Source organism: Anomaloglossus baeobatrachus, chromosome 5, assembly GCF_048569485.1.
Source record: "Anomaloglossus baeobatrachus isolate aAnoBae1 chromosome 5, aAnoBae1.hap1, whole genome shotgun sequence".
Taxonomy (NCBI): domain Eukaryota; kingdom Metazoa; phylum Chordata; class Amphibia; order Anura; family Aromobatidae; genus Anomaloglossus; species Anomaloglossus baeobatrachus.
Window position 1 is genome coordinate 599,205,827 of NC_134357.1, and position 24,024 is coordinate 599,229,850.

Consider the following 24,024-nt stretch of genomic DNA (forward strand, 5'->3'; position numbering starts at 1 on the left):
CTATGGCTCTCCTATCTATCTCATCTACCTATCATGAAATGCTGATTTGTGGCACACAGCTTCCCCTACACTGCACGTCCCTATTCTACACTATGGCTCTCCTATCTATCTCATCTACCTATCATGAAATGCTGATTTGTGGCACGCAGCCTCCCCTACACTGCACGTCCCTATTCTACAGTATCACTCTCCTATCTCTCTCATTTACCTGTCATGAAATGCTGATTTGTGGCACACAGCTTTCCCTACACTGCACGTCCCTATTCTACACTATGGCTCTCCTATCTATCTCATCTACCTATCATGAAATGCTGATTTGTGGCACGCAGCCTCCCCTACACTGCACGTCCCTATTCTACACTATCACTCTCCTATCTATCTCATCTACCTATCATGAAATGCTGATTTGTGGCACACAGCTTCCCCTACAATGCACGTCCCTATTCTACACGATCACTCTCCTATCTATCCCATCAACCTATCATGAAATGCTGATTTGTGGCACACAGCTTTCCCTACACTGCATGTCCCTATTCTACACTATCACTCTCCTATCTATCCCATCTACCTATCATGAAATGCTGATTTGTGGCACACAGCTTCCTCTACACTGCACGTCCCTATTCTACACTATCACTCTCCTATCTATCTCATCTACCTATCATGAAATGCTGATTTGTGGCACACAGCTTCCCCTACACTGCACGTCCCTATTCTACACTATCACTCTCCTATCTATCCCATCTACCTATCATGAAATGCTGATTTGTGGCACACAGCTTCCCCTACACTGCACGCCCCTATTCTACACTATCACTCTCCTATCTATCTCATCTACCTATCATGAAATGCTGATTTGTGGCACACAGCTTCCCCTACACTGCACGTCCCTATTCTACACTATGGCTCTCCTATCTATCTCATCTACCTATCATGAAATGCTGATTTGTGGCACACAGCTTCCCCTACACTGCACGTCCCTATTCTACACTATGGCTCTCCTATCTATCTCATCTACCTATCATGAAATGCTGATTTGTGGCACACAGCTTTCCCTACACTGCACATCTCTATTCTACACTATGGCTCTCCTATCTATCTCATCTACCTATCATGAAATGCTGATTTGTGGCACACAGCTTCCTCTACACTGCAGGTCCCTATTTTACACTATCACTCTCCTATCTATCTCATCTACCTATCATGAAATGCTGATTTGTGGCACACAGCTTCCTCTACACTGCACGTCCCTATTCTACACTATCACTCTCCTATCTATCTCATCTACCTATCATGAAATTCTGATTTGTGGCACACAGCTTCCTCTACACTGCACGTCCCTATTCTACAATATGGCTCTCCTATCTATCTCATCTACCTATCATGAAATGCTGATTTGTGGCACACAGTTTCCCCTACACTGCACGTCCCTATTCTACACTATGGCTCTCCTATCTATCTCATCTACCTATCATGAAATGCTGATTTTTGGCACACAGCTTCCCCCACACTGCATGTCCCTATTCTACACTATCACTCTCCTATCTACCTCATCTACCTATCATGAAATGCTGATTTGTGGCACACAGCTTCCCCTACACTGCACGTCCCTATTCTACACTATGGCTCTCCTATCTATCTCATCTACCTATCATGAAATGCTGATTTGTGGCACACAGCTTCCTCTACACTGCACGTCCCTATTCTACACTATCACTCTCCTATCTATCTCATCTACCTATCATGAAATGCTGATTTGTGGCACACAGCTTCCCCTACACTGCACGTCCCTATTCTACACTATGGCTCTCCTATCTATCTCATCTACCTATCATGAAATGCTGATTTGTAGCACACAGCTTTCCCTACACTGCACGTCCCTATTCTACACTATCACTCTCCTATCTATCTCATCTACCTATCATGAAATGCTGATTTGTGGCACACAGCTTCCCCTACACTGCACGTCCCTATTCTACACTATGGCTCTCCTATCTATCTCATCTACCTATCATGAAATGCTGATTTGTGGCACACAGCTTCCCCTACACTGCACCTCCCTATTATACACTATGGCTCTTTTATCTATCTCATCTACCTATCATGAAATGCTGATTTGTGGCACACAGCTTCCTCTACACTGCACGTCCCTATTCTACACTATGACTCTCCTATCTATCTCATCTACCTATCATGAAATGCTGATTTGTGGCACACAGCTTCCCCTACACTGCACGACCCTATTCTACACTATGGCTCTCATATCTATCTCATCTACCTATCATGAAATGCTGATTTGTGGCACACAGCTTCCCCTACACTGCACGTCCCTATTCTACACTATGGCTCTCATATCTATCTCATCTACCTATCATGAAATGCTGATTTGTAGCACACAGCTTCCTCTACACTGCACATCCCTATTCTACACTATGGCTCTCCTATCTATCTCATCTACCTATCATGAAATGCTGATTTGTGGCACACAGCTTCCTCTACACTGCACGTCCCTATTCTACACTATGGCTCTCCTATCTATCCCATCTACCTATCATGAAATGCTGATTTGTGGCACACAGCTTCCCCTACACTGCACGTCCCTATTCTACACTATGGCTCTCCTATCTATCTCATCTACCTATCATGAAATGCTGATTTGTAGCACACAGCTTCCTCTACACTGCACGTCCCTATTCTACACTATCACAGTCCTATCTATCTCATCTACCTATCATGAAATGCTGATTTGTGGCACACAGCTTCCCCTACACTGCACGTCCCTATTCTACACTATCACTCTTCTATCTATCCCATCTACCCATCATGAAATGCTGATTTGTGGCACACAGCTTTCCCTACACTGCACATCCCTATTCTACACTATGGCTCTCCTATCTTTCTCATCTACCTATCATGAAATGCTGATTTGTGGCACACAGCTTCCTCTACACTGCACGTCCCTATTCTACACTATGGCTCTCCTATCTATCCCATCTACCTATCATGAAATGATGATTTGTGGCACACAGCTTCCCCTACACTGCACGTCCCTATTCTACACTATCACTCTCCTATCTATCTCATCTCCCTATCATGAAATGCTGATTTGTGGCACACAGCTTCCTCTACACTGCACGCCCCTATTCTACACTATGGCTCTCCTATCTATCTCATCTACCTATCATGAAATGCTGATTTGTGGCACACAGCATCCCCTACACTGCACGTCCCTATTCTACACTATCACTCTCCTATCTATCTCATCTACCTATCATGAAATGCTGATTTGAGGCACACAGCTTTCCCTACACTGCACGTCCCTATTCTACACTATGGCTTTCCTATCTATCTCATCTACCGATCATGAAATGCTGATTTGTGGCACACAGCTTCCCCTACACTGCACGTCCCCATTCTATACTATGGCTCTCCTATCTATCTCATCTACCAATCATGAAATGCTGATTTGTGGCACACAGCTTCCTCTACACTGCACGTCCCTATTCTACACTATGGCTTTCCTATCTATCTCATCTACCGATCATGAAATGCTGATTTGTGGCACACAGCTTCCCCTACACTGCACGTCCCTATTCTACACTATGGCTCTCCTATCTATCTCATCTACCTATCATGAAATGCTGATTTGTGGCACACAGCTTCCTCTACACTGCATGTCCCTATTCTACACTATCACTCTCCTATCTATCTCATCTACCTATCATGAAATGCTGATTTGAGGCACACAGCTTCCCCTACACTGCACGTCCCTATTCTACACTATGGCTTTCCTATCTATCTCATCTACCTATCATGAAATGCTGATTTGAGGCACACAGCTTCCTCTACACTGCACGTCCCTATTCTATACTATGGCTCTCCTATCTATCTCATCTACCTATCATGAAATGCTGATTTGTGGCACACAGCTTCCTCTACACTGCACGTCCCTATTCTACACTATGGCTCTCCTATCTATCTCATCTACCTATCATGAAATGCTGATTTGTGGCACACAGCTTCCTCTACACTGCACGTCCCTATTCTACACTATGGCTCTCCTATCTCTCTCATCTACCTATCATGAAATGCTGATTTGTAGCACACAGCTTCCTCTACACTGCACGTCCCTATTCTACACTATGGCTCTCCTATCTATCTCATCTACCTATCATGAAATGCTGATTTGTGGCACACAGCTTCCTCTACACTGCACGTCCCTATTCTACACTATCACTCTCCTATCTATCTCATCTACCTATCATGAAATGCTGATTTGTGGCACACAGCTTCCCCTACACTGCACGTCCCTATTCTACACTATGGCTCTCCTATCTATCTCATCTACCTATCATGAAATGCTGATTTGTAGCACACAGCTTCCTCTACACTGCACATCCCTATTCTACACTATGGCTCTCCTATCTATCTCATCTACCTATCATGAAATGCTGATTTGAGGCACACAGCTTCCTCTACACTGCACGTCCCTATTCTACACTATCACAGTCCTATCTATCTCATCTACCTATCATGAAATGCTGATTTGTGGCACACAGATTCCTCTACACTGCACGCCCTTATTCTACACTATCACTCTTCTATCTATCCCATCTACCTATCATGAAATGCTGATTTGTGGCACACAGCTTTCCCTACACTGCACATCCCTATTCTACACTATGGCTCTCCTATCTACCTCATCTACCTATCATGAAATGCTGATTTGTGGCACACAGCTTTCCCTACACTGCACGTCCCTATTCTACACTATCACTCTCCTATCTACCTCATCTACCTATCATGAAATTCTGATTTGTGGCACACAGCTTTCCCTACACTGCACGTCCCTATTCTACACTATGGCTCTCCTATCTATCTCATCTACCTATCATGAAATGCTGATTTGTGGCACACAGCTTCCCCTACACTGCACGTCCCTATTCTACACTATGGCTCTCCTATCTATCTCATCTACCTATCATGAAATGCTGATTTGTGGCACACAGCTTCCCCTACACTGCACGTCCCTATTCTACACTATGGCTCTCCTATCTATCTCATCTACCTATCATGAAATGCTGATTTGTGGCACATAGCTTCCTCTACACTGCACGTCCCTATTCTACACTATCACTCTCCTATCTATCTCATCTACCTATCATGAAATGCTGATTTGTGGCACACAGCTTCCTCTACACTGCACGTCCCTATTCTACACTATGGCTCTCCTATCTATCTCATCTACCTATCATGAAATGCTGATTTGTAGCACACAGCTTCCTCTACACTGCACGTCCCTATTCTACACTATCACTCTCCTATCTATCTCATCTACCTATCATGAAATGCTGATTTGTGGCACACAGCTTCCTCTACACTGCACGTCCCTATTCTACACTATGGCTCTCCTATCTATCCCATCTACCTATCATGAAATGCTGATTTGTGGCACACAGCTTCCCCTACACTGCATGTCCCTATTCTACACTATCACAGTCCTACCTATCTCATCTACCTATCATGAAATGCTGATTTGTGGCACACAGATTCCTCAACACTGCACGTCCCTATTCTACACTATGGCTCTCCTATCTATCTCATCTACCTATCATGAAATGCTGATTTGTGGCACACAGCTTCCCCTACACTGCATGTCCCTATTCTACACTATGGCTTTCCTATCTATCTCATCTACCGATCATGAAATGCTGATTTGTGGCACACAGCTTCCCCTACACTGCACATCCCTATTCTACACTATGGCTCTCCTATCTATCTCATCTACCTATCATGAAATGCTGATTTGTGGCACACAGCGTCCCCTACACTGCACGTCCCCATTCTATACTATGGCTCTCCTATCTATCTCATCTACCTATCATGAAATGCTGATTTTTGGCACACAGCTTCCTCTACACTGCACGTCCCTATTCTACACTATGGCTCTCCTATCTATCTCATCTACCTATCATGAAATGCTGATTTGTGGCACACAGCTTTCCCTACACTGCACGTCCCCATTCTATACTATGGCTCTCCTATCTATCTCATCTACCTATCATGAAATGCTGATTTGTGGCACACAGCTTCCTCTACACTGCACGTCCCTATTCTACACTATGGCTCTCATATCTATCTCATCTACCTATCATGAAATGCTGATTTGTGGCACACAGCTTCCCCTACACTGCACGTCCCTATTCTACACTATGGCTCTCCTATCTATCTCATCTACCTATCATGAAATGCTGATTTGTGGCACACAGCTTCCTCTACACTGCACGTCCCTATTCTACACTATGGCTCTCCTATCTATCTCATCTACCTATCATGAAATGCTGATTTGTGGCACACAGCTTTCCCTACACTGCACGTCCCCATTCTATACTATGGCTCTCCTATCTATCTCATCTACCTATCATGAAATGCTGATTTGTGGCACACAGCTTCCTCTACACTGCACGTCCCTATTCTACACTATGGCTCTCATATCTATCTCATCTACCTATCATGAAATGCTGATTTGTGGCACACAGCTTCCCCTACACTGCACGTCCCTATTCTACACTATGGCTCTCCTATCTATCTCATCTACCTATCATGAAATGCTGATTTGTGGCACACAGCTTCCTCTACACTGCACGTCCCTATTCTACACTATGGCTCTCCCATCTATCTCATCTAACTATCATGAAATGCTGATTTGTGGCACACAGCTTCCCCTACACTGCACGTCCCTATTCTACACTATGGCTCTCCTATCTATCTCATCTACCTATCATGAAATGCTGATTTGTGGCACACAGCTTCCTCTACACTGCACGTCCCTATTCTACACTATGGCTCTCCCATCTATCTCATCTACCTATCATGAAATGCTGATTTGTGGCACACATCTTCCCCTACACTGCACGCCCCTATTCTGCACTATCACTCTCCTATCTGTCTCATCTACCTATCATGAAATGCTGATTTGTGGCACACAGCTTCCCCTACACTGCACGTCCCTATTCTACACTATGGCTCTCCCATCTATCTCATCTACCTATCATGAAATGCTGATTTGTGGCACACATCTTCCCCTACACTGCACGCCCCTATTCTGCACTATCACTCTCCTATCTGTCTCATCTACCTATCATGAAATGCTGATTTGTGGCACACAGCTTCCCCTACACTGCACGTCCCTATTCTACACTATGGCTCTCCTATCTATCTCATCTACCTATCATGAAATGCTGATTTGAGGCACACAGCTTCCCCTGCACTGCACGTCCCTATTCTACACTATGGCTCTCCTATCTATCTCATCTACCTATCATGAAATGCTGATTTGTGGCACACAGCTTCCCCTACACTGCACGTCCCTATTCTACACTATGGCTCTCCTATCTCTCTCATCTACCTATCATGAAATCCTGATTTGTGGCACACAGCTTCCCCTGCACTGCACGTCCCTATTCTACACTATGGCTCTCCTATCTATCCCATCTACCTATCATGAAATGCTGATTTGTGGCACACAGCTTCCCCTACACTGCACGCCCCTATACTACACTATCACTCTCCTATCTATCTCATCTACCTATCATGAAATGCTGATTTGTGGCACACAGCTTTCCCTACACTGTACGTCCCTATTCTACACTATCACTCTCCTATCTATCTCATCTACCTATCATGAAATGCTGATTTGTGGCACACAGCTTCCCCTACACTGCACGTGCCTATTCTACACTATCACTCTCCTATCTATCTCATCTACCTATCATGAAATGCTGATTTGTGGCACACAGCTTCCCCTACACTGCACGTCCCTATTCTACACTATCACTCTCCTATCTCTCTCATCTACCTATCATGAAATCCTGATTTGTGGCACACAGCTTCCCCTACACTGCACGTCCCTATTCTACACTATCACTCTCCTATCTCTCTCATCTACCTATCATGAAATGCTGATTTGTGGCACACAGCTTCCCCTGCACTGCACGTCCCTATTCTACACTATGGCTCTCCTATCTATCTCATCTACCTATCATGAAATGCTGATTTGTGGCACACAGCTTCCTCTACACTGCACGTCCCTATTCTACACTATCACTCTCCTATCTAGCTCATCTACCTATCATGAAATGCTGATTTGTGGCACACAGCTTCCCCTACACTGCACGTCCCTATTCTACACTATCACTCTCCTATCTCTCTCATCTACCTATCATGAAATCCTGATTTGTGGCACACAGCTTCCCCTACACTGCACGTCCCTATTCTACACTATCACTCTCCTATCTATCTCATCTACCTATCATGAAATTCTGATTTGTGGCACACAGCTTCCTCTACACTGCACGTCCCTATTCTACACTATGGCTCTCCTATCTATCTCATCTACCTATCATGAAATGCTGATTTGTGGCACACAGCTTCCTCTACACTGCACGTCCCTATTCTACACTATCACTCTCCTATCTCTCTCATCTACCTATCATGAAATGCTGATTTGTGGCACACAGCTTCCCCTACACTGCACGTCCCTATTCTACACTATGGCTCTCCTATCTATCTCATCTACCTATCATGAAATGCTGATTTGTGGCACACAGCTTCCCCTGCACTGCACGTCCCTATTCTACACTATCACTCTCCTATCTATCTCATCTACCTATCATGAAATGCTGATTTGTGGCACACAGCTTTCCCTACACTGCATATCCCTATTCTACACTATCACTCTCCTATCTATCTCATCTACCGATCATGAAATCCTGATTTGTGGCACACAGCTTCCCCTGCACTGCACGTCCCTATTCTACACTATCACTTTCCTATCTATCTTATCTACCTATCATGAAATGCGGATTTGTGGCACACAGCTTTCCCTACACTGCACATCCCTATTCTACACTATCACTCTCCTATCTATCTCATCTACCGATCATGAAATCCTGATTTGTGGCACACAGCTTTCCCTACACTGCACATCCCTATTCTACACTATCACTCTCCTATCTATCTCATCTACCTATCATGAAATGCTGATTTGTGGCACACAGCTTCCCCTGCACTGCACGTCCGTATTCTACACTATGGCTCTCCTATCTATCTCATCTACCTATCATGAAATGCTGATTTGTGACACACAGCTTCCCCTACACTGCACGTCCCTATTCTACACTATCACTCTCCTATCTATCTCATCTACCTATCATGAAATGCTGATTTGTGGCACACAGCTTCCTCTACACTGCACGTCCCTATTCTACACTATGGCTCTCCTATCTATCTCATCTACCTATCATGAAATGCTGATTTGTGGCACACAGCTTCCTCTACACTGCACGTCCCTATTCTACACTATCACTCTCCTATCTATCTCATCTACCTATCATGAAATGCTGATTTGCAGCACACAGATTCCTCTACACTGCACGTCCCTATTCTACACTATCACTCTCCTATCTATCTCATCTACCTATCATGAAATGCTGATTTGTGGCATACAGCTTCCCCTACACTGCACGTCCCTATTCTACACTATGGCTCTCCTATCTATCTCATCTACTCATCATGAAATGCTGATTTGTGGCACACAGCTTCCTCTACACTGCACGTCCCTATTCTACACTATCACTCTCCTATCTACCTCATCTTCCTATCATGAAATGCTGATTTGTGGCACACAGCGTCCCCTACACTGCACGTCCCTATTCTACACTATCACTCTCCTATCTCTCTCATCTACCTATCATGAAATGCTGATTTGTGGCACACAGCTTCCTCTACACTGCACGCCCCTATTCTACACTATGGCTCTCCTATCTATCTCATCTACCTATCATGAAATGCTGAATTGTGGCACACAGCTTCCTCTACACTGCACGTCCCTATTCTACACTATCGCTCTCCTATCTATCTCATCTACCTATCATGAAATGCTGATTTGTGGCACACAGCTTCCTCTACACTGCACGTCCCTATTCTATACTATCGCTCTCCTTTCTATCTCATCTACCTATCATGAAATGCTGATTTGTGGCACACAGTTTCCCCTACACTGCACGTCCCTATTCTACACTATGGCTCTCCTATCTATCTCATCTACCTATCATGAAATGCTGATTTGTGGCACACAGCTTCCCCTACACTGCACGTCCCTATTCTACACTATCACTCTCCTATCTCTCTCATCTACCTATCATGAAATGCTGATTTGTGGCACACAGCTTCCCCTACACTGCACGTCCCTATTCTACACTATGGCTCTCCTATCTATCTCATCTACCTATCATGAAATGCTGATTTGTGGCACACAGCTTCCCCTGCACTGCACGTCCCTATTCTACACTATCACTCTCCTATCTATCTCATCTACCTATCATGAAATGCTGATTTGTGGCACACAGCTTTCCCTACACTGCACATCCCTATTCTACACTATCACTCTCCTATCTATCTCATCTACCGATCATGAAATCCTGATTTGTGGCACACAGCTTCCCCTGCACTGCACGTCCCTATTCTACACTATCACTTTCCTATCTATCTTATCTACCTATCATGAAATGCGGATTTGTGGCACACAGCTTTCCCTACACTGCACATCCCTATTCTACACTATCACTCTCCTATCTATCTCATCTACCGATCATGAAATCCTGATTTGTGGCACACAGCTTCCCCTGCACTGCACGTCCCTATTCTACACTATGGCTCTCCTATCTATCTCATCTACCTATCATGAAATGCTGATTTGTGACACACAGCTTCCCCTACACTGCACGTCCCTATTCTACACTATCACTCTCCTATCTATCTCATCTACCTATCATGAAATGCTGATTTGTGGCACACAGCTTCCTCTACACTGCACGTCCCTATTCTACACTATGGCTCTCCTATCTATCTCATCTACCTATCATGAAATGCTGATTTGTGGCACACAGCTTCCTCTACACTGCACGCCCCTATTCTACACTATCACTCTCCTATCTATCTCATCTACCTATCATGAAATGCTGATTTGCAGCACACAGATTCCTCTACACTGCACGTCCCTATTCTACACTATCACTCTCCTATCTATCTCATCTACCTATAATGAAATGCTGAATTGTGGCACACAGCTTCCTCTACACTGCACGTCCCTATTCTACACTATCACTCTCCTATCTCTCTCATCTACCTATCATGAAATGCTGATTTGTGGCACACAGCTTCCTCTACACTGCACGCCCCTATTCTACACTATGGCTCTCCTATCTATCTCATCTACCTATCATGAAATGCTGAATTGTGGCACACAGCTTCCTCTACACTGCACGCCCCTATTCTACACTATGGCTCTCCTATCTATCTCATCTACCTATCATGAAATGCTGTTTTGTGGCACACAGCTTCCTCTACACTGCACGCCCCTATTCTACACTATCGCTCTCCTATCTATCTCATCTACCTATCATGAAATGCTGATTTGTGGCACACAGCTTCCTCTACACTGCACGTCCCTATTCTACACTATGGCTCTCCTATCTATCTCATCTACCTATCATGAAATGCTGATTTGTGGCACACAGCTTCCCCTACACTGCACGTCCCTATTCTACACTATCACTCTCCTATCTATCTCATCTACCTATCAATAAATGCTGATTTGTGGCACACAGCTTCCCCCACACTGCACGTCCCTATTCTACACTATAGCTCTCCTATCTATCTCATCTACCTATAATGAAATGCTGATTTGTGGCACACAGCTTCCTCTACACTGCACGTCCCTATTCTACACTATGACTCTCCTATCTATCTCATCTACCTATCATGAAATGCTGATTTGTGGCACACAGCTCTCCCTACACTGCACGTCCCTATTCTACACTATGGCTCTCCTATCTATCTCATCTACCTATCATGAAATGCTGATTTGTGGCACACAGCTTTCCCTACACTGCACGTCCCTATTCTACACTATCACTCTCCTATCTATCTCATCTACCTATCATGAAATGCTGATTTGTGGCACACAGCTTTCCCTACACTGCACGTCCCTATTCTACACTATAGCTCTCCTATCTATCTCATCTACCTATCATGAAATGCTGATTTGTGGCACACAGCTCTCCCTACACTGCACGTCCCTATTCTACACTATGGCTCTCCTATCTATCTCATCTACCTATCATGAAATGCTGATTTGTGGCACACAGCTTTCCCTACACTGCACGTCCCTATTCTACACTATCACTCTCCTATCTATCTCATCTACCTATCATGAAATGCTGATTTGTGGCACACAGCTTCCTCTACACTGCACGCCCCTATTCTACACTATCACTCTCCTATCTATCTCATCTACCTATCATGAAATGCTGATTTGTGGCACACAGCTTCCCCTACACTGCACGCCCCTATTCTACACTATCACTCTCCTATCTATCTCATCTACCTATCATGAAATGCTGATTTGTGGCACACAGCTTTCCCTACACTGCACGTCCCTATTCTACACTATCACTCTCCTATCTATCCCATCTACCTATCATGAAATGCTGATTTATAGCACACAGCTTCCCCTACACTGCACGTCCCTATTCTACACTATCACTCTCCTATCTATCTCATCTACCTATCATGAAATGCTGATTTGTGGCACACAGCGTCCCCTACACTGCACGTCCCTATTCTACACTATCACTCTCCTATCTATCTCATCTACCTATCATGAAATGCTGATTTGTGGCACACAGCTTTCCCTACACTGCACGTCCCTATTCTACACTATCACTCTCCTATCTATCCCATCTACCTATCATGAAATGCTGATTTATAGCACACAGCTTCCCCTACACTGCACGTCGCTATTCTACACTATCACTCTCCTATCTATCTCATCTACCTATCATGAAATGCTGATTTGTAGCACACAGCTTCCTCTACACTGCACGTCCCTATTCTACACTATCACTCTCCTATCTATCTCATCTTCCTATCATGAAATGCTGATTTGTAGCACACAGCTTCCTCTACACTGCACGTCCCTATTCTACACTATCACTCTCCTATCTATCTCATCTACCTATCATGAAAAGCTGATTTGTGGCACACAGCTTTCCCTACACTGCACATCCCTATTCTACACTATATCTATCTCATCTTCCTATCATGAAATGTTGATTTGTAGCACACAGCTTCCTCTACACTGCACGTCCCTATTCTACACTATCACTCTCCTATCTATCTCATCTACCTATCATGAAATGCTGATTTGTGGCACGCAGCTTCCTCTACACTGCACGTCCTTATTCTACACTATCACTCTCCTATCTATCTCATCTTCCTATCATGAAATGCTGATTTGTGGCACACAGCTTCCCCTACACTGCACGTCCCTATTCTACACTATCACTCTCCTATCTATCTCATCTACCTATCATGAAATGCTGATTTGTGGCACACAGCTTCCTCTACACTGCACGTCCCTATTCTACACTATGGCTCTCCTATCTATCTCATCTACCTATCATGAAATGCTGATTTGTGGCACACAGCTTCCCCTACACTGCACGTCCCTATTCTACACTATCACTCTCCTATCTATCTCATCTACCTATCATGAAATGCTGATTTGTGGCACACAGCTTCCCCTACACTGCACGTCCCTATTCTACACTATCACTCTCCTATCTCTCTCATCTACCTATCATGAAATGCTGATTTGTGGCACACAGCTTCCCCTACACTGCACGTCCCTATTCTACACTATGGCTCTCCTATCTATCTCATCTACCTATCATGAAATGCTGATTTGTGGCACACAGCTCTCCCTACACTTCACGTCCCTATTCTACACTATCACTCTCCTATCTATCTCATCTACCTATCATGAAATGCTGATTTGTGGCACACAGCTTCCTCTACACTGCACGTCCCTATTCTACACTATCACTCTCCTATCTATCTCATCTACCTATCATGAAATGCTGATTTGTGGCACACAGCTTTCCCTACACTGCACGTCCCTATTCTACACTATCACTCTCCTATCTATCTCATCTACCTATCATGAAATGCTGATTTGTGGCACACAGCTTCCCCTACACTGCACGTCCCTATTCTACACTATCACTCTCCTATCTATCTCATCTACCTATCATGAAATGCTGATTTGTGGCACACAGCTTCCCCTACACTGCACGTCCCTATTCTACACTATCGCTCTCCTATCTATCTCATCTACCTATCATGAAATGCTGATTTGTGGCACACAGCTTTCCCTACACTGCACGTCCCTATTCTACACTATCACTCTCCTATCTATCTCATCTACCTATCATGAAATGCTGATTTGTGGCACACAGCTTTCCCTACACTGCACGTCCCTATTCTACACTATGGCTCTCCTATCTATCTCATCTACCTATCATGAAATGCTGATTTGTGGCACACAGCTTCCTCTACACTGCACGTCCCTATTCTACACTATCACTCTCCTATCTATCTCATCTACCTATCATGAAATGCTGATTTGTGGCACACAGCTTTCCCTACACTGCATGTCCGTATTCTACACTATCACTCTCCTATCTATCTCATCTACCGATCATGAAATGCTGATTTGTGGCACACAGCTTCCCCTACACTGCACGTCCCTATTCTACACTATCGCTCTCCTATCTATCTCATCTACCTATCATGAAACGCTGATTTGTGGCACACAGCTTCCCCTACACTGCACGTCCCTATTCTACACTATCACTGTCCTATCTATCTCATCTACCTATCATGAAATGCTGATTTGTGGCACACAGCTTCCTCTACACTGCACGTCCCTATTCTACACTATGGCTCTCCTATCTATCCCATCTACCTATCATGAAATGCTGATTTGTGGCACACAGCTTTCCCTACACTGCATGTCCGTATTCTACACTATCACTCTCCTATCTATCTCATCTACCGATCATGAAATGCTGATTTGTGGCACACAGCTTCCCCTACACTGCACGTCCCTATTCTACACTATCGCTCTCCTATCTATCTCATCTACCTATCATGAAACGCTGATTTGTGGCACACAGCTTCCCCTACACTGCACGTCCCTATTCTACACTATCACTGTCCTATCTATCTCATCTACCTATCATGAAATGCTGATTTGTGGCACACAGCTTCCTCTACACTGCACGTCCCTATTCTACACTATCACTCTCCTATCTATCTCATCTACCTATCATGAAATGCTGATTTGTGGCACACAGCTTTCCCTACACTGCACGTCCCTATTCTACACTATCGCTTTCCTATCATTACACCCCTAGCTAAGCTCACAGTCTAGTAGCACCGGCGGCAGCAGCTTCCCTAATGTTTCACACAAAATGGCGAGGACGCTGCATGTCCACATTTTATATGCAGACGGACATGTGACTTCTACTCAGAATCCCCGTCCTTCTCCTGTTCTGTAGTCCGGAGTTTACTTCCATGCAATGTATATGCAGATATGGGATGATTCCGTCCTTGGTGCATTACTCCACATTTACCACCAGTATCATAGTATCATAGTTTTTAAGGTTGAAGGGAGACTCTAAGTCCATCTAGTTCACCCCGTAGCCTAACATGTTGATCCAGAGGAAGGCAAAAAAAACCCCAATGTGGCAAACAAGTTCCAATGGGGAAAAAATTTCCTTCCTGACTCCACATCCGGCAATCAGACTAGTTCCCTGGATCAATACCCTGTCATAAAATCTAATATACATAACTGGTAATATTAAATTTTTCAAGAAAGTACATCTCCTCCATCCATTGTCTGCCCATTCCCACATCTCCACATTTACCACCAGTACATCTCCTCCATCCATTGTCTGCCCATTCCCACATCTTTCCACATCCTTCTGTAATATTGTATTAAGGTCACCCTTTACTCACCAGTTATTCTCCTTCTCAAAGTAACAGATGGAAATAGTCAAGGAGCCGCTGCCCACCGCGATCTTGTTCTCCTGGGGTGACCACTTGACACAGGTTGCAGCTCGGTTGATGCGCAGCAGGACGAGGGTTGGCTTCCACACCCCATCCTTCAGGGTCCACACGTAGGCATTTCTGTCCACAGCACAGGTCACAATCTGATTAGAGTTTGGGGCCCAGTCAATGCCTACAATATATAAGGAGTGATGGGTCTGAGCTGCACTCACAGTGGCCGGGCCACAGCCATAACTCCAGATGTCTATCCCCTCCCGAATGTCCTCACCCGTAATGCGGCCGTTGTGCTCCCGAAGCTCATGGATCTGGCTCCACACATCGTCCACTTTTTGGTAGATGAGGATCAGGTGATTATTGGGACTGATGGCAATTTCTAGACAAAAAGGAAGCAGGATAAAGAAAGTTCTGGACCAGCACATACACACAATCACAGAGCCTCAGCTCAGAGCATCTGGATGTGAAGAAGTACAGAACAGCTGCAGGCTTATGCTGTGCACCAGTATGAGCCAGCAGATGACGCTCTGTTCATTACCACTGCCATAAATATGGTTTCTCCTGTATCTGGCACTTTTTCTCTACATTCCTCAGATATAGCCTACTCTTCCCTGTATGTAAATCTAGTCCTGGCATAGAAGGGGATGTCATCCTCAACAAGACGCCCAAGAGACGTTTTGAGGGCTTTGCCTACCTTGCTAAAAGACCAGATATACATACAGGCAAGATGGGGCCATAAACCGGTAGCAAACAAAAAGAATACCAGATTCAAGGAACAGCAGGTAAAACAGAGGACATCTCTGGCAGGTTGCCTTTGTATGACCTCTCGGTGGTTTGGATGTGTGTTTTTTCCATGCACCCTCCATGTTGGTATGAGGCAGATGATGGATGAAGTCGTTCCCAATTAAATTCAGACTGCTGATGACTCTGCTGGAAGTCGGCAACAAGAAGAACGTGACTCTGCTGAAAAATGTGCTCAACTGACTGCAAGCAGGCAAAATGGTGATCAACACACGTCTGTCAGAAAAAGAAACAGAAGCCTCCAATGTACAGTGAGGTGCGGACTGCGGACCTTGGTATGCGGACTGTAGCCAAGCTACACAGAGGATACATTTTCCTGCTTTTCTCTTGTCCTCAGACAGTCTGAATAATCCCCCAGGTAAGCAGAGAGGTTGGGTGGATTCCAGGACCCCCTTCCCCAGACCTAAAGACAGAAGCACTGCAGGGGGTGATTAACCTGCAGACAGGACAATGTACACACAAGGCAACACTCCCAACATCTGAACAGACACAGCCCACCATATCCCACCATCACAACCTCTCCCCCTTCTGAATAAGTGAGTACATCATGAGGTCTACACAGACCTCTGGCCACCTCACTTAAGTCCATGTCGCGCAGCTGTGGATAGTCTATGGTTCTTCTTGCCGGGACAGTCCATCAGTGTTCTGGTGTTGACTTCCGCGTTTGTATTGGATGGAGAAGCTGTAGGGTTGTAAGGACAAGCTCCACCGCAGTAATCGTCCATTGTCCCCTGATACGCTGTTCAGCCATGTGAGGGGGTTGTGGTCTGTCAGAATTGTAAAGTCTCTGCCATACAAATATGGTTTCAATTTCTTCAGTGGCCATACAATGGCAAGACACTCCTTTTCAATGGTGTCATAGGCAACTTCCCGATGCAGTAGTTTCCGACTGACAAAAGCGACAGGATGTTCCTTCCCAGCAGCGTTCACCTGGCTAAGAACTGACCCAATCGTGAATGTGGACGCATCTGTCTGCACGAGGAACCTGCGCTTATAGTCCAGGGCAGCCAAGACAGGAGCAGTGATGAGGGTGGTCTTTAATGCTGAAAAGGCATCCTCGCATGGTCGTCCATGACACATTCCTAGTCATGTTCTTGCGGGTCAGGTCGGTTAGGGGCTTGGCCAAGATGCTGAAATTAGAAACAAATTTTCAATAATAACCAGCAATTCCCAAAAAAGCAAGTACCTGTTTCTTAGTCTGGGGTCTACACCAGTTACTAATGGCTTCTACCTTGGCAGAGTCAGGCCTTAAGATCCCTCCCCCGACTCTGTGCCCGATGTACTGCACCTCAGCCATCCCCAGCTGGCATTTATCAGGGTAAAACAGACACAGAAAAAGACTTGGGTGTATGGGGGGATGGTAAACTTCACTTTAGTGGACAGTGTCAGGCAGCTGCTGCCAGGGCTAATAAAATAATGGGATGTATTAAAAGAGGTAGAAGTGTTCATGAAAAAAATATAGTTCTACCTCTGTACAAGTCACTAGTGCGACCGCACTTATATACTGTGTACAATTCTGCTCACCGATATATAAGAAGGACATAGCTGAACTGGAGAGGGTGCAGAGAAGAGCGACCAAGATTATTAGAGGAATGGGGGGGCTGCAACACCAAGACAGGAAAAACGAAGGCTTAGGGGGGATCTAATCACAATGTATAAATATATGAGGGGACAGTACAGAGACCTTTCCAAAGATCTTTTTACACCTAGGCCTGCGACTGGAACACGGGGGCATCCGCTACGTCTTGAGGAAAGAAGATTTAATCATAATCACAGACGAGGATTCTTTACTGTACGAGCAGTGAGACTATGGAACTCTCTGCCGCATGATGTTGTAATGAGTGATTCACTACTAACATTTAAGCAGAGCCTGGATGCCTTTCTTGAAAAATGTAATATTACTGTGTCGCCCTGGGCAAGCCAGGGGTCACAGGTCACAACACCACCACACCCCACACTCCAGGTAGGCACATCACAGCTAACCAGAAATCCTTGTTGCCTTGCTCCAGGAGTCTGATGATGCACACCAGGGGGTGGGCCAGGCGGTTGGCTCCGCCCACCGAGGAGCTCACAACTCTGGAGGCAGGAAGTAACCAGGCAGATAGCTCGGGGAGGAGCAGGAGAGAAGAGCTCAGGGAGAGCTTGAGTGAGGAGTCTAGTCAGGGAGGAGGAAGTGGAAGGAGTGAAGGAGTAGTCTAGACAGAGTGAAAGTGAAAGTAGAAAAGGAGGAAAAGAAAGTAAAGTGACAGAAGAGAAAGACAGCCTGAAGGGTCCAGCTTTGTGAGGGCCAGAACAGCAAGGTCAGCGACGGCGGTGACTGTCTGGAGGGGGACCGTTTGGAAGTTCCTGGAAGGACCCCGTTGGCTGTGTGCCCGGTGGTCTGGAGCAGTGTTCCGAAGGACAGTCAGCACCAGGGCAGGGACCTCTCGGACCCCGGCAAGGCTAGGAGTCGCCAGATTTGCCAAATCCGTCAGTGACGGGGACGCAGATCCCCCAACAACCAAGTCCCGATTGAAGGCAACAGCCCAACCCGTATTGGAGAGACACCGCCACCGCCACGGCACCAGTTTCTCAGGGCCAGCGCCTGCGGGCAAAGTGTAGAGCTCCTCCGGCCCAGATTGCAGCCGGGGAGCGGGTAACCGGAGGGAATCCACCGCTACCATCAGTCAACACAGGTGCAAGGAAGAGAGACATCACCGTCACCTACCGGGAGTGCAGGTGCAGCCGTCTGTGGGACCGTCCTACCAGCCGTTGGTTTACCGTACAAACTGTGTCCGTGTGTCAGGCTGAGTGAGTACCACAGTGCCGCAAGGCACAGCGCTGCCCCCGCGTCCCTGCGCCCTCCAGGCCCCACACTTCACATCTCATCACCGGGCCCCGGGATCACCAACCCCTACCCACGGAGGGGCAACACAACACCTGGCTGCTCCGCATCACCATCCCCGGGACCCCCACACTGAGCAGCGGTGGTGCAATCACCACAACCGTGGGTGGCGTCACGAACTATAACAATCCCCACACCCAACCACAAACACCCCCTTTCACTCACGGGCGAGGAGTGTCGCTCGAGAAACCCCGGGATCCGGCCCACAGCTCGAGCCACCAGGAGCAGCTGCCGGACCCGAGCAGAAGGGGTGAGCGCGGTGTGCTGACACCCTCCTCCCCGCCCGCGACAACTTGGCGTCACGAACAGGATCTTACCGCTCTGCCGTCAGGTAGAGGTGCGCCTTGTTACCGCCGGAGGCATCCGGCAGAAAAATTTCAGAAGCCGCCATCTTTGGCGCGAAAAGTTCCCGCTCAAGCGTCTTCTCGAGCAGTAGAGGCGCGAAGGCCAAAACCCCGCCCCGAGAGAGGAGGGGTCGGAAAGAGCTAAGGGGGACGGAAACAAGATGTCTGCGCCCGACGGAGCCGCTGGAGGAGCAGTGGTCGCAGCCGCAGCGGCACCCGCGGATGGGAATGGGCCTGCCCAGATCCCGGTCGTACCGGCGGGAGGTGCCGCGGCCCCCGCGTTTGCTCAGGTCATGCCATTCTCCTTGCCCTATGCGCCCGGAGCTGCCTGGCTACCGCGGTATGACGGGAAACCGGATGCCCTACAGGCCTTCCGGAAAAAGCTTAACCCGTTGCTAGAGCTGTATCCCCTGACTGATAAGCAACGTGCAGCGATAGTGCTAGGCCAGTTAACCGGTGCGGCGGAGCAGGAGGCGGAGACCTGGGCCGAGGGGGACCGGCTCTCTGTAGCCACCATCTTCGAGAAGCTACAGACTGCCTTCGAGACCCGGACTGAAGCTGAGCTGAGGATGCAGTTTTACCAGTGCCGGCAACGAGCTGGAGATAGCATTCGGGACTATGCTCTACGTCTGCAGACCGCCCTCCGCACGCTGAAGCGGGTGAACTCTATTAACGAGGCGGATAGCAACAAGATGTTAGTGGAGGAATTTGCGCAGGGGATGAGGTCCCCTGAGGATCGTAAACAACTCCGGCTGTGGGCCCTGGAACACCCTGATGTGGACTTTGCTGTGTTAAAGGAGCGGGCTATCAAGGCACTACAGCCCCCAGCTGCTGAAGTCCTGGAACCCGTCCCGTGGCCCGTTGAGACAGCACCCGTTGTGGCGGCCCCGGCCAAACCAACCTCCTTAATACCTGCAGCCCCGAGCAGCACCGTGGAAGAGCTGGCAGCCCAGGTCCGTCGCCTGGACGGAGACCTTGCCAAGATCCTTGCTGCGCTACAACCTCTGACCAGATCTCAGCCTCCAGCGCAGATACAGCTTGCTGACAGTCCCGAAGATGTTCCCTGGATGCAGCGGAGAAGCGCTAACTACCCGCGGAGCAGACCTCCAATCTGCTATAAGTGCCGTAAGCCGGGCCATTATTACCGACAGTGCCCGTTAAACGAGCAACCCCTGGGGCCCCGGGCCAATCCTCAGGAGTAGAACACCGTGGCCCCCCGGACTGGCGAGACCGATATGTCGGGGCCCGCCCTATCATCCCTGTGGCTGTGGACGGCATACCAGTGATGGCTCTCTTGGACACTGGATCACAGGTAACTACCATACCGTACACGTTGTATCGGCAGTATTGGGCCACAGACGAGCTGGCGCCTCCAGACAATAGTATAAATTTGATTGCCGCTAATGGACTTCCATTGACCCAGGTGGGGTATAAACAAGTGGCTATGACAGTGGGGCAAGCTGAACTGCAACACCAGGGTATGATTGTGATCATGAATGAACCCAGTGATCATAACCCGAAAATAGTGCTGGGAACCAATGTGATGGAACACTGCATGGCTGATGTGTTGAACCTATTGCAACAGCTAGCCGCCACAGCGGCGGGGAGCCGGCAGAGGGCTGTGCAGCGTGAGATCCGCGCCCTGATGTACCGCCAGCATGTAAGCTCAACAGGAGGGGAGATTGGTGGAGTGAGAGTGATGGATGTTGCTCCATTGACTGTGCCCCCTAGGAGTGAGATGATGATCTGGTGTAGGGCAGCAGTAGGGCCTCAGGGGCGTGACTACCCTGCGATGATGGAGCCCATGCCCTCCAAGCACTGGCCCACTGTAGTGGCCGCCCGAGGGGTGGTAGATGTGAAGAAAGGGAGAGTGCCCGTGAGAGTGTTGAACTGTGGGGAGGAAGAAGTCAGGCTCCCCCGGTATGCCACCATTGCCATGCTGCTCACCCTGGACCCTCACACTATCCAGGAAGCCAGTCCATCCACACTCCCACCTACCCCCAGCACTTCCCCACCCCAGGGGGACACAAAGGAGTGGCACCAACAGCTACATGTAGGCACTGATGATACCCCCACACATCACAGGGCCGGGGTACACAGGGTGGTGCAGGAGTACGAACAGGTTTTCAGTAAGCACCCCCTAGACTTTGGGCGGATCAAGGGGGTTCAACACCACATTCCCACAGGTGAACATCCCCCTATCAAAGAGAGGTATAGACCTATTCCCCCTGCACATTACCAGTGTGCCAAAGATATGTTGAGGAATATGAAGGAGGCAGGGGTTATTCGGGACAGCTGTAGTCCCTGGGCCGCTCCGTTGGTACTGGTCAAGAAGAAGGATGGTACCATGCGGATGTGTGTGGACTACCGGAAGATCAACCAGATAACCCATAAAGATGCCTATCCCTTACCCCGTATTGAAGAGTCTTTGGCTGCACTGAGAACCGCAAACTACTTCTCGACCCTTGACCTCACCAGCGGATACTGGCAAGTGGCCGTGGCCCCAGAGGACCGGGAGAAGACCGCCTTCACCACCCCGATGGGACTCTGCGAATTCAATAGCATGCCGTTTGGGCTGTGCAATGCCCCTGGGACCTTCCAACGGTTGATGGAGTGAGGTCTGGGACATTTAAACTTCGAGACCGTCCTGCTGTATTTGGATGATGTGATTGTTTATTCCCAGACGTATGAAGCCCATCTGGAGCACCTGGCCGAGGTGTTCGCGTCCCTTGCCCAGTACGGGATGAAGTTGAAGCCCTCAAAATGCCACCTGCTGAAACCCAGAGTGCAGTATCTAGGGCATGTGGTGAGTGCGGATGGTGTCGCCCCCGACCCTGAGAAGATTACTGCCATCCAGAGCTGGCCGAGACCAACTACAGTGAGGGAAGTAAGGCAGTTCCTGGGTCTGGTGGGGTACTATCGGCGCTTTATAAAGGGATACACGAAGATGGCTGCCCCCATGCAAGATCTCCTCGTGGGACAGACCAAAGGTGGTAGACCCATTGGGGCCCCACTGTTGTGGGAGGACAAGCATGAGGAGTCCTTTTGCCAGTTGAAGGCGGCCTTGACTGGAGAAGAGGTCCTGGCGTACCCTGACTATGGGAGCCCGTTCATCCTCCACACGGACGCCAGTAATGTGGGGCTAGGAGCGGTCCTATCCCAGGTCCAGGGTGGAAAGGAGAAGGTGATTGCCTACGCTAGCCGAAAACTTCGGCCGACCGAAAGGAACCCTGAGAACTATAGCTCCTTCAAGCTTGAGCTATTGGCGTTGGTGTGGGCTATCACGGAGCGGTTCCGCCACTACTTGGCGGCAGCCAAATTCACAGCGTTTACGGACAACAACCCGCTGACTCACCTGAACACGGCCAAGTTGGGCGCGCTGGAGCAGCGGTGGGTAGCCCGGCTAGCCAATTATGATTTCACCATAAAGTACCGAGCTGGTCGTGTCAACATAAATGCTGATGCACTCTCCCGGATGCCCCATTTGTCAGAAGAGGGGTGCGAGGATGACGACCTCGAGGAGATCGAGTTGCCTGCGTTTCACCAGCTGCCTACTGAGAGGGTACAAGTCTGTCAGCAAAGGGTGGATCTGGACCCGCGGCCCAGTCAAGAGTGGCAGGACGCCCAGGACCAAGCGCCGGCTGTCCGCCTTGTCAAGGCTCTGGTGGAACAAGGTGCTATGGGAATAGACCCTGCCGCTCCAGCCGAAGCTCAACGCTTGTGGAAAGAACGAAAACGGCTTTACCTACACCAAGGGAGGCTGTACCGTGAGCTGATCAACCCGAAGACCCATGAGAAGATATGCCAGTTGATCGTTCCTCAAGCTGAGGTCGCTACTGTCCTGCGGGCATACCATGATGGTGCTGGCCACTTCGGGTGGAAGAAGCTGGAGATGCTGTTGAGGGAGCGGTTCTATTGGAGTGGGATGCGTGAATCGGTGGAAGCCTGGTGTCGAGAGTGTGGTCCTTGTACACTGAGGAGAAAGGACGAGACTAGCCAGAGGGCACCGTTACATCCCATAGTCAC

General features: G+C 47.9%; 1 protein-coding gene across 4 annotated transcripts in view; it reads right to left on the reverse strand.

Moving 5' to 3' along the window:
* LOC142312557 (actin-related protein 2/3 complex subunit 1A-like) overlaps positions 1-24,024 on the reverse strand; it is a 253,388-nt gene that overhangs the window by 93,885 nt on the left and 135,479 nt on the right. For 3 of the 4 annotated variants that reach the window (XM_075351544.1, XM_075351546.1, XM_075351545.1), the window contains 2 exons: positions 16,244-16,348; positions 15,925-16,147 (listed from right to left, as the gene is read on the reverse strand). In XM_075351544.1, coding sequence (XP_075207659.1) covers positions 15,925-16,147; positions 16,244-16,348 — 328 coding nt within the window. Of the gene's footprint in view, positions 1-15,924; positions 16,148-16,243; positions 16,349-17,334; positions 17,901-24,024 lie in introns of all 4 variants that reach the window. The other variant, XM_075351547.1, reaches the window with a different exon arrangement.